This window comes from Mus pahari, chromosome 10 (assembly GCF_900095145.1).
Source record: "Mus pahari chromosome 10, PAHARI_EIJ_v1.1, whole genome shotgun sequence".
In the NCBI taxonomy this organism is placed as follows: domain Eukaryota; kingdom Metazoa; phylum Chordata; class Mammalia; order Rodentia; family Muridae; genus Mus; species Mus pahari.
Genome location: NC_034599.1, coordinates 52704272 through 52716447, shown reverse-complemented (window position 1 = coordinate 52716447; position 12176 = coordinate 52704272). Strand labels below are relative to the sequence as shown.

General features: G+C 45.3%; 1 protein-coding gene across 2 annotated transcripts in view; it reads left to right on the top strand.

The window, feature by feature from the left end:
* Arid3b (AT-rich interaction domain 3B) overlaps positions 1-12176 on the top strand; it is a 46873-nt gene that overhangs the window by 16483 nt on the left and 18214 nt on the right. For both annotated transcript variants that reach the window (XM_021206958.2, XM_029543470.1), the window contains exons 3-4: positions 10184-10255; positions 10427-10499. In XM_021206958.2, coding sequence (XP_021062617.1) covers positions 10184-10255; positions 10427-10499 — 145 coding nt within the window. The remainder of the gene's footprint in view (positions 1-10183; positions 10256-10426; positions 10500-12176) is intronic.

Sequence of the window (12176 nt, the reverse complement as noted above, 5' to 3'; positions counted from 1 at the left end):
ACTGTTCTCGATGCTGTGTTTGTGCGGGGTTTCTTGTTTGTTTCTTTTGTGTGCTGAAGAGTGAACCTAGGTTCTGGTACAGGCTAGGCAAGCTTGTGAGCCCTCAGCTTTAGCACTTGCTCCTAGTTCCCTTCATTTCTTGATTCCAGTGCTCAGCTCTGTGGGAGGTGTAGACTAGGATTTCTGTAGGATTTGTTCAGAATTAGGGGAGTCAGTAGTTTTTCCACATCAGACTATCCTTTCCTTGCTAGTGGTTTTCTTTCTTTCTTTTTCTTTTTCTTTTTCTTTTTCCCTATGTGTTTTAACAGCTAAGACTTTTGTCCTCTGACCATGACTGGCTCTAGTTCACTGAACCGGGACCTCTCATCATTCCTTTTGTCTGTCTAATGGCAGATGAGGAAAGAGGGAAGTAGCCTGTATGTGGTCTCAGCAGAAAGAGGCTGGGCAGTGAACCCAGGCAGCCCTGTGCTGCCTCCTGCTCATTGCAGACAGACAGGGAAGAGGTAGGTAGAGTCTCTCAATGGTCTCATTACTTTAAAAATAACTTTATGGTCTGGAGCTCAATAGAGCACTTGTCTAGACTCACAAAGCTTTGGGTTCAATCCCCAGCACCTCATAGACTGGGTGTGTGGTGTCTTAAATTCTGCAGAGCATAGAGGGCCAGTAGTTTGGTATCATCATCGGCTACATACTCCAGTCTACAGCCTAGACTGCTTAAGACCTTGTCTCAATAATCAGTCAGTCTATATAACTTCTGGTGTTTTATCGTAGGAGTCATTTGGGCTCATTTAGGAAATATGGAAAATATACAAATTTATAAAGAAAAGATAACCACAGGCATACAAGTTAGCTATAACTATAAACATCTGTGGTATTTCCTTTGTATTTTAAAGGAAAATGTCTACTATAGGTTTATTATTTTATTTTATATACAGTTTGTGCTCTGCTTTTATTACCTAATAGTCTGGAAATTTTTTTATTATTTAAGTAAATGCTAAAGTGTCATTTGTAAAATTTAATTAATGGTGGAAGGAACACACTTTTAGTTCAATACTTGGGAGTCCGAGGCAGGTAAAAAATCTGTGAGTTCAATGATAGGCTGGTCTATGTAGCAAATTCCAGGCCAGCCAGGGTTGCATAGTGAGACTCTGTCTCAATAAAATAAAATATAATTTTCAAAAATTTGAGAAAGGATATCACTCTGGCCTTTACTGGCCTCAAACTTAGAATCTAACTGCCTTTGCCTCCCAAGTACTGGGATTACAAATTTGATTCATTATGTCTGTCAAATGTATTTTAAAATATTTGAGAAGTAAAAATGACATATAGTTTAAAATGTATGAAGTAAAAGTCAGTAGGTGGCTTCTTTTGGGGGGGTGGCTTCTTGGTAAGTCTATACCTTTTCAGATTTTTAAAAATCATATATTTTGTTTATATTTTTAACAAAACCAGGAGCCCCATGTGTTGTGCTTCAGCTTGCTTTTCTCTTGTGACTGTTCTCGATGCTGTGTTTGTGCGGGGTTTCTTGTTTGTTTCTTTTGTGTGCTGAAGAGTGAACCTAGGTTCTGGTACAGGCTAGGCAAGCTTTTAACCACAAAGCTACGCTTCACCCTTTATTCAAGTTTTTATAATCACTTACCTCAGAACTGAGAAAAGTACAAAGGAACTTAGGAAAACAACTATAGATAAATTCAGAGTACAAACCTAGGGTCTAAAAAGTAAACCTGAGGGGCTAGAAATGGCTCGGTGGTTAAGAGCACTTGCTGCCCTTGGAAGTATTATGCGCCCCCCCCCCCCAATCACCCAGTGTTGGGTGGCTCACAGCCCCCTTAACTCCAGCTTCTGGATCTGACACCTTCTGTCACCACATGTACCATACATATCTATACAGACACACACACATGTAAGTAAATAGTGAAGTGAAATGTTAGCCTGGGCCTGGTAGCTCATGTGTGCCGTCCCAGCATTTGGGAGGTCGAAACAGGATGTTCAAAAGTTCTGGCCCACTTGGCTACACAAGAACCCAACAAAACAAAAAACAAACAAACAAGAGTAGTTTTTAAAAAAAAAAACATTTATAAGCTGTTGCATGATAGGTTTTTTTCTTAAATGTTTGCTTCCCATACATTTAAATTATGACAGCGGCTGGCTGGCCAGTCTCCTAATCTCTCAGCCTTTTCCCTCTTACATCCTAGTTGTCCTCTCAGGCTGTTGGAAACCCAAGGAACAGCTGGGAGGTTGGGAAGGGCTAGCGTGCTGGGTTCCACAGAGGAGCTGCCTGGCATTGGGTCTTCTCATCACCAACTTTACATTTTGGTGTTTTTCCTTGTTTCATGAGAACACCTCATTTCTGGCCAGTGCTCTTGATTCTGTGATGTGATTTTGTGCCTAGATGGAGAATGTAGGATCATGTCTCTCTTTTCCTCACCCTGCCCCCTTTCTGCTGCTTAATCAGAAAAAGTGTCACTTAGCTCTTTTTCCAAGCCACTGAGTTTGAATGATCTCTGTTGCTCAGGGGGTGGGCAAGCTTTCTGGTTCCTGCTGAAGTTACCTGACAGCGGAAGGTAAGCATCTGATAGTTATAACTCCAGTGCTCCCAGGGCTGGAGTGCCTTAGTTAAGAGCAGTAATCCTGATCTTATCTGTGTATCTCTAACAGTATCTGTTTTACTTCCTGGGGCTCCCCTCTCCCCTTAGGAGTCCCCCGTAACCCTTCCCCTTACCTTCTCTTGCAGTCAGTTAAAGTGGGAGAGACCAAGAGTGGGTTTCTCTCCTTCATGCTAAGACCCAGGAGATAGATTTTTTAACATCATACCACCAGCCAGGTCATCACTAAAGCTGTCACATATATGGCACATATAATACTGAGCCGTGGATCTGGACAAAAGTAGTTATGTGTGCTTATTGTAGAAGGGAAAACCCAGCCATACTCGAACTCAGTACTCAGATAGGGAGTGTATTTCAGAACAGTGCCTTGGCACCCAAGAGCTTAAGATGAGCACCTTTGTAGCCTGGTGATTTTGCTAATGACTGCTTTGGGAGCCAGTTCCTAGGAATTTGCCTAGGTCCTTGCCTTTAGGGCCCATATCTTCCAGATTCTGTCGAATGGACAGGAAGTACATTACCATTCTGTTGTTGCAGAGAATGCTCAAGATGCATGTGTTACCTACCGGTTTGCATAAAGGTGTTTAAGGAAACTTTTTCTTTTCTTTCTCCCTTCCTCCCTTTCTCTCTCATGCTCTCTCTCTTTAATGACATGTCTTATAGGTGTCAGAACGGAAAGAAGAGTTAGTAGTTAGTGGTAGCTTCACCCCTGTGCTTAACCCTAGGGAAAGGGTTAATTTTTGCCTTGAGGAGAAGTGAGGGATGGGAACTAAAATTGCTTCGGACATCTGAGCTGTGCTTTAATAAGATATTCCAGGTGGTCAAGGAGTAATCCTAAAATAGCCTAGATACTTAACTGCTTTAAAGTCAGGCTCCGGGCTCCAGGGAGGTAGGGCTCTGAGGAATGCAGTGCTGGCTCCTGAGGTCTTAGAGGCGTGGTCTGCTGGGGTTATTCCTGCCACCCCCAATCCAAGGGGAAACAAAAGGCAAGCCTTCTTGGGTCTGGAGGCATTTGCTAATATTAGACCTTTTTCCCCCACTTGGCAATACTAAAGCCTCTGGCTTCTGCTTCTCTAACCTGGCTTTCTTCCTGGCTGTAGGACTGGTATTGTCACCCCATCCCCTAGACAGTGGTCTGTTTTCATTAGTGCTCAAAGGCTTCCTGCTTGATCCCCTGCCTGGTTTCTCTCTGTTTGCACAAGAGCATACTTCTCTCCCTTAAGAATTCAATCATCCCCTCTTTCATTCCCTCAGCCCAATCCAATTTATTCTCTGAGTTGGCTGTTCTTTAGGAGAGCCATTTTCCCTGGTTCTGCTGCCCAGCCCCCACCCCACCCAGGTTCTCAGTTGGCAAAGCCACCTACCCATCATTATTTATACGGACATTATATTGGCACTTTAAATCACCACGGGGGGCATTAAAAGGATATTTAATAAATGAAGAGTCAGACTATTCTTTTGTCTGAAAGACTAGCTGCTGTAGAGGAGTTGCTTCTATGGTAGGCTACTCTGTCCCTTCAGTGCTGTCTAAGTACTGGTCTTCATTACTAGGGTGAGGGACAGGGAACATGCAGTAGGTCAGAAGTAAATGCAGGGACTAGTGAGATGGGTCTGTGGTTAAGAGCACTGACTTCCCAGCACCCACATGGCTTAGTGCCACTGTAACTCTAGTTCAGGGCTCTGCCGCCCTCTTCTCAGCTCCTAGGGCTCCTGCGTGCACACGGCAAATATACACAAATGCACACATACACATAAGATAAAAAATATTTTAAAATAACTTTTAAAAGTTAGTGCAGGGCCGGGTGTGGAGGTGCATGCCTTTAATCCCAGCACTTAGGAGGCAGACAGACAGATGTTTTATTATGGATTCAAGGCCAGCTTGGTCTACATAGCACATTCCAGGCCACGCTGTAACTGGTAAGACCCTGTTTCAAAAAAAGGAAAAAAGCTAATGTAGAAAAAAAATGCTTAAGGAAACCATAGACAGTGGCTAGAGCCATGGATTTGGCGGATAATAACACTGGCTGCTCTTTCATAGACCAGAGTTTGATTCCCAGCACCCACATGGTAGCTAACAACCAGGTCCAGGGCATATGACAGTCTTATGTGGCTTCCAGGGACACATGCAATGTGGTACATAGACATACATATAGGCAAAATACCCATATACATAAAATTAAATTTTAAAAAAATCACTTTTTAAAAACTCATAGACATAAATAGAATTTATTTTTGTTTCATTTCCTCCCACAGTGTTGGGAATTGAACTAGGAGTGAGCACTACCATTAAGCTACATCCTTAGCACAGATACTGTTTAAAATTGTTTATCTCCCTCGACTAAGCTTCACTAAACTGGAGGCTTTGATCTGTCTTCGGTTTCTTCCCCTCAGAACCTCTTAGAAAGTCTAGCACAGCCTAGAAGATCTGAAGTTTGTATATGAATGACTAGAACAGGAAAAACCGCAAAGTGAGAGGCGCCCACAGCCCCGGCTCCCTTAGGTGTCTGTCTGTGTACATCGTATGTGTAGATTATTTTTCCAACAAAAGTAGCTTGTTAAAGCTATGCAGAATATTAATTTCGTCTTCTTTTCATTTCAGAAATCGCCTGCTGCCTCCCCACTGCTCACAGTTGAGAGTTTAAGTTTCCTCCTGGTATTCGAGGCATTTCACAGCCTGTTTCCACTTTAAACATTAGGCTTGACATACTTGCATCCTCCTGCCAAAACATGCCTTGTTTACCCCCTACCCCATGCTCATTTGAACTATAAATCTCCCCCCTCTTTTTTGATAAAAAAACCCCCCCCCCCCCCCCCCCGCAGCCTATATTCCTCGAGGCTACTCAAACTTCAACCTTCTACCTCCCAAGCACTTGGTGTTTGGGTATTTTAGCCTAACTATATGTATGCATGACATCTTGTTTTTCTGACTCTTGGTGTGACCCTCCTGGTGGGGTGGGGACCACTTTTGTTTTGGAAAGCTTTTCCTCAGCAGCTTGCCTTACCTGGTGGGTTCTCCAGGAACTCTGGACTGATTGAATTTATCATAGTAGCAGTTTTGTTTCCCAAAAGAGAATAAGTAAAGCCACATGGTCCAGCCCCACCTTGTGTGTGTGTGTGTGTGGGGGGGGGGGGGGGCTCCAGACCAGGAGATTCCAGATAGTCCTCTGGAACCAGGCAGCTGCTTGCTTCCTAAGACGGCTTTCTCCATTGCCAGGCAGTTCAGAGAAATTCCTGGCCAGTTCTGCCCAGCTGCTGCAGTGTTGCCCCTGGAACTAAGAGCCTCCTCCACAGGCAGCTTTTTAGATTTTCAAAGAATGATCTCTTCACTTCTCTTCTGATTTGTTGATCTGTTAGGACTGAGAAATTAGAGGTTTGGTGTTTTAATTTTGAATAGCAGTCGTTTATTTCATTTTGAAACCTTTAAATGTACATGTCACATTCCTTGGGTCCCTTAAAACGTGTGCTCTCTTCTCTCCTCTTCCTCCACTTCCCTTCCTCCTGATCTCCTTTCTCCTTGTGGGAAAGCGGTCATCGTAGAGTAGACAGTCTGTTTTGGAGGTAGAGGTAAAGGTTTCCCCCTTTGCTGTCCCTTGATAGGGCATGAAAGGCCAATTTTCATTTGGCTGAAATACCCAGATGAAGTCAGTGAGAAGAATCAGGAATAAAAGATTCTCTGATTAATGGACCACCCAGGCCTCGGTTTGGCCATTCTGTAGACAGACTTTCTCTCTGCCCCTTTCTCTCCTGTGCATACTTAGTTCCCCTGTGCAGAACACATTATGCTGTTCTTTGCAGTCCAGGAGGTAGCAGGTCAGCACCAACCAAGCCAGGCAACGCCAGTTAGGAGCTGTGAGACCTACAGCAAGTGGCCTTTCAGTTCTCTGACTCCTGTTTTCTCCAACTCAAACCATTTCCACATGTAGGATTAAGTAGGAACATCATCTAAGGTGCCTTACACTCTATGCCACCGATGCTGGCTTCCTGCCCCTCTCTCCTCCCAGTCTTCTTTCACTACCTTTTGAAGGCAAAATAGTCTGGTTCCCCTGGGGGAAATGAGCTGAATGTGGGTATGGCAGCTAAAACTAGTCTTTGGTGAGTATTTAGAGACAAACTGTCAGTTTCCTGTGAGCTCCTGGTGAGATCAAAGATGTTAAAAGGGATTTCTGAAGTAAAAGGATGCTGAAGAGGCTGTAAATGGCAATAAGTAACCATTGGCTACTGTTGACATCTACCCTTATTTCCCCTTAACCCCAGTTCTGGGCTCTGTAATCCTGCTGCCTGTGCCAGTGGCTTCAAAGCCTGTTCCCGGCTGGCTGGCAGTGACTCTTCTTACAGACCCCTCGGAATCATAGAGGTTGAGGTGTCTCTTGGCATGTGTTTGACCCATTCTTTGTCTGCTTCTACTTTTCGATATTTTTTCCCCACTACTGCAGTCTGTCAGCCACACTTGATGTCTAAGAAAAATTATCTTAGGGCTGGTAACTTTTTAGTTAATTACGTCCACATCCTGGTGGTAGGTCAAGAAAATCTGAATTGCATAAGTGAGCTATTTATAACATTCATCTATAGCATCCAGTTGGAATTGTAAACAGAGAAAAGAACTGTAATCAACCCTTTGATTGCAGGCAGAAGGGGTGACAGAGGAGACAGTGAGTCCCAGGGAAACACCATGCCTCTCAACAGCTATCAGTGCTGTCTCTGTGCTGGAGCTAAGGATACCCTCAGGATGCTTAAGATTTAAGATGATGAGGCACAGATGACCAGAACATGAGGTGACAGCCTAAAAGGGAAACTAGCAGGCTTCATGAAGAAACAGTCATCCCAGCTGGACTGTGATGTGGGCAGGCAGGATGCAGGATTAGTCTCACTATAGCTAAAAAAACAAAACAAAAAACAAAAAAACGACCCTGTAAGGCTGAGTAAAGGTTAGCTGCCTCAAGATGAAATAATAGTATGAGAGATTCTGCATAGCCCCAACCAAATATTTTAAACTAAGAAATGGACTGTTGCTGGGCACACTCCGTTAATCCCAGCACTTGGGAGACAGACATAGACGGATCTCTGAGGTGGAGGCCAACCTGTTCTACAGAGCACGTTCCAAGACAGGTTCACACAGAGAACCCCTGTCTCAAACCCTCCCCCCAAAAGGAGGTGCCATCCTTGCCTTGGAACAGAAGGAAGACTCCATGCATGACATACATCCAGACACCCTTTTTGCCTTGCATTTAAAAAATAATAATAAAGCTCAGTGTCTCATTTCTGTCCTGTGGCCACTGTGCTCTGGGATCACTGGGTTAGAGATGTTTCTGGCTAAAACCCTGTCACTGTGGCAAACATTGGCGTGCATTGACTTTATGGTGTCCTTCACAATTCTTCCTCCCTCCACCAAACACATTCTAAGCTGTTTGCTACTAAATGACTATAACCAATACTTAAAATTCCTTGCAATTAGGGTAGAGCTGGAGAAAGTGGAGATATGGTAGATACCAGCCTCTCTCCCACCCTCCTCTACCCCGCCTCACCCTCAGCGTTCTTCTTGCTGTCTGTGGAGCTCTGCTGGCACTTGGGTGTTTATTTTCACACATAGCCCTAAGGTGGCCACACTAGCATGCTTGTTCTCACACCCCTCCCCCACTGCTGAAAGCCCCACTCATTCAAGGTTGTGGATTAGGTCCTTTCCCTCCAACTGAGCATGACACAGTTCCTGAGCCTTTGGAATGCCTGCAAGTTACTGTAATTAGCAAAAACCCAGCATTTTCATCTTGGGGACTGATAATTCTCCCCTGAGCATCAGCCTCAGATCTCTAGCTGCAGAGTTGGAAATTGAACTGCCACAGTAAACAGCTGACATAACAGAAGCACAGTGATTCCCCATTAAATGTCTTTCAGCCAATAGGAGCTCCCAGGATAATTGACTTTCCAGCAGGAATTACTGGCTAAACAGAATCACTGGGCATTAGGGCAACCTACTGAAACCCTTTGAAAGGGGTTCAAATGTAACTGTCTGGTTTTGCTGACCTGACAGACATAATTCATCTTGATTATTCATTGTGCTGGTTACCACCAGATGATACTAGATTTCTGGTGACTATAATTACAGTGTGGGGTTGAATTTAACAACAGAAAAAAACAAAACAAAACAAAACAAAAGCCCACAATGCTCCTGCTTGGTTGTTGGCTGAGAAGAACACTGGTAACAGTGCCTCCCTCGGGGCCTGGTGTGTGCAGTCCCTGACCAAGCACTTCCTTACACACTGGTGACAAGATAAGCAGGAAAACAATTTGGTGCAGCCTGTTTCATTTCAACTGACAAGGGGTCACTTCTCTGTCAGACTTAGCTCACCGTGTGCTATTGCTGCTGCGAGAAAGAAGTGGGTCTGCATCTGAGCAGGACAAGCAAAGGATGGCCTCAAAAGATAGCAGAGTGATGCCCCTCTCTCCCAGGCACACAGGGGTATAAGGTGTGCATGTATGTACAGAGTAGAACTCGCCCAGATTGTCATATCATGGCTTTAGAACAAGATTCCTGTGCAATCCAGAGGATGTTCTCCCAAGGAGTGCCTGCTCATAACCCCCATGCCTTCCACAAGCACTTACACACTTCTGCTAGCAGGGTGTGTGCCTGCCTTCGTGTGCCTGTGGTCCAGGAGAGAACAAGGGAGCATATGTCACAGGCTCAAGGTATAGTTGCAGCTACCAGGACGGGAGGAACAGAGGACACTGGGACAGATTTCATACTTGCCACTGGCACAGAGGTGGCTGGGCCATCTCTGTGGTATAGGCGCTTATGTATTTGTTGAAGAGATTTTTAGTTCAGATAGCAAATTGATTAGCAGGCAGCATGGTGGTGTGCTGAGGTACAAAGAAGATAAGTACAATTGAGTTTTCTATCAAGGAACATTCCTTTCTGATGAAGATGACAAAATTCCAAAAGACTGTGAAATTCTGAAGTATTAGCAGAGAGAGGCTGCTTCTGGAATTGTTAATGCAGCCGGGGTGCAGGGTGGGTCTCCTGCAGGAGAGGAGTAAGCCAGCTGAATAAGGCACATGAGCGCTTCCCCTCCTCCTCCTCAACTGAATGGCATTGCTTCCATCTAACCTACGCTTGGGTGTTTTGCTTTTTTTTTTTTTTTTTTTTTTAATTCCCTAATGGAAATCAGCTTTTGCGCCTAGTCTGCACTTGGGGTGTAGTCGGCTCTCTCCTCACCCGGCTCGGGGCTGAGAGGAGGCTGCGCTGAGACTCCAGCTTGTGGAGCTTTGCCCTGCTCTCTTGCCCTCTGGGAACTGAGCTGAGCCAGCTGAGCGTCTCTGCACCCAAGCTCAGTGAATGTGTCTCAGAGTGATAGTTTCCTGGGACCATTGGCTTTGTGTCCTTCTCAGCATTATCAAGCATGAACATCCATCAACAAAGGGAGAAGTGTCTTTTGAAACCATCCTCAAAAACAAAACAGGAGGCTCTCAAAGGGTAGTGGAGGGTCCTGACTAGGCGTTTCTTGTGGGTGGCAGGCGAGCAGGAGTGCCGAGGAAGGTCGTGTCTCCCTGCCTCCCTCCCTGTCAATGCTGTGTTTTGTCTCCTTCAGAATGGTGCTTTGGCCTGGAGTGACGATGCTGATGGAGGCCGGGGAAGAGAGATCTCACGAGATTTTGCCAAGGTCTGTAATGTCTTGAGCTAAAGATAGAAGCAGCTCTGCAGTGGGCTGTCTTACCCCTACACATCCCCATGTGAGTGGCACATTTACTCAGATACCTGTAGGAGCTCTAGGATGACACCTGACAGGAGACGGGATGTTTCATTGTGCTTTCTCTTGGGGTCTGGCCTGCAGCTGTATGAACTAGACGGTGATCCTGAAAGGAAAGAATTTCTGGATGACCTCTTCATCTTCATGCAGAAGAGAGGTAAGTGTGGTGACTGCTGTGTCACTGTTACCCAGCCTGCTTGTCCAAGAGTTATTTAAATAATTGGCAACCAGATTGAAGGAAGCAGAGAGGACCTTAGCAAAAGATGAATTTGGTTCTGCCTTATTTTTGTCTCTCTTCTAATTAATTGGTCTCTGGAGACATTTCAAATCCAAATGTTTTTTATTGTAGCCTTATAGCTGCCTCAGATTTCATTTAAATCAGCATGTGGCATGTACTCTTGGTGTAGTTAGTCCCATGTGGACGGAGAAAGGTAAGTAAAAACATAGGGAACCCCTTGGGTTGTTCTGGAGACCCTGAAATGTTCCATGGAAAGGAACATTGTCTACTGGATCTCTTTGACATAGTTGGACTATTCCTGCAGGTTAGTTGCCCAGTATGTAGACACTCAACCCACTCCTCAGTTCTCTGTCCTGCTCACCCTCAGCCCTACTCCCTATGGCTGGCTCCACTCTGGACCATGTCGTGACGGAGTCTTGAGCCCAGTGACTTGGCTTCCGGCTTTATATCCTGTCATAGCAATGGGTTCAGCAGCTAGGTCAGGCTTCAGGAAGCATGGCCAGGACTTCAGCGGCTCTCTGAGGAGACCCATAGCAGTTTATGCAGCTCCACCTTCATCACCCTCAGGATATAGCCACTGGGTCCCACCAGACCCTTCCCTAGGACCCTGCTAATACCTCATCACACAACCCTTGAGGTCTGTCAGTAACTTAAGATCTGGGAAGGGTGGTGGTGGTGGTTGACTGAGCTACCACTCCTATTTGTTTTCTCCCTCTCCCTCTCCCTCTCCCTCTCCCTCTCCCTCTCTCCCTCTCCCTCATCTCCCTCTTATATTCTCCCCGCTTTCTTTCCTCTCCTCCCCACTCCTGACTCCCTGACTCTCCACCCCTTCTCCCTTTTTCAAAAGCCTTATGCCTTCATGGTAGTGAGTTCTCACTGCTGGCTTTCTTTAGAGAGCGGTAGAAAGGTTGGAGGCTTCATCCCTCTGTCTCCAGGCCTAGCAGAGCAGTATAAGCAGTCCTGATTAGTTTACTCCTCCAGCAGTTATCTGGAGCCGGTGTGTGTGAGAAAAAAACAAAAACACAGCCCTGAAAGAAAATGTGACTGGAAGCAGGAAGACTCTCTATGCCCTGAGAGAGAGAAATCCACTTAATACTTCGGTCTCGCCTTCCAATTGCCTTTTAATTATTTACAAGCTCCTGCAGCCCAGCTGGTGCAAAGCCAGGCGCTGATCCTGTCTCAGAGGGGCTGCCATAGCAGTAGAGGTTTTAATCAGTGGCGGGCCCCTGCTTTATTTTTCTACTTTATTGTTTTTCTCTCTTCCCAGAAGGACATTAAAAAGAAAATGTAAGCTAGATCAGCCTAGTGAGGATGGGTGACTGTGTCCTCCTGTGTCTCCTAAAGGACAGTCACTTTGTCACACCTCTATCTCTGGAGCTCAAGGTGTTTGCTGTCTGCATCTTGTTGGTGGCCAAGCTGCCTGGACTGCAGTAGATCTGCTTCTTCTCCATAACAGTACTAAGGAAAGTACTGTAGTTTAGGGCAGTGGCCTTGCTGTCCTGGGGCAGCCCCTAGAGAGGAAACATAATGGAATCTCAAGCTTGTTAGTTACTCTGATACAGATGTTCTTGACCTTAACAGCTGTTGACTTTAGGG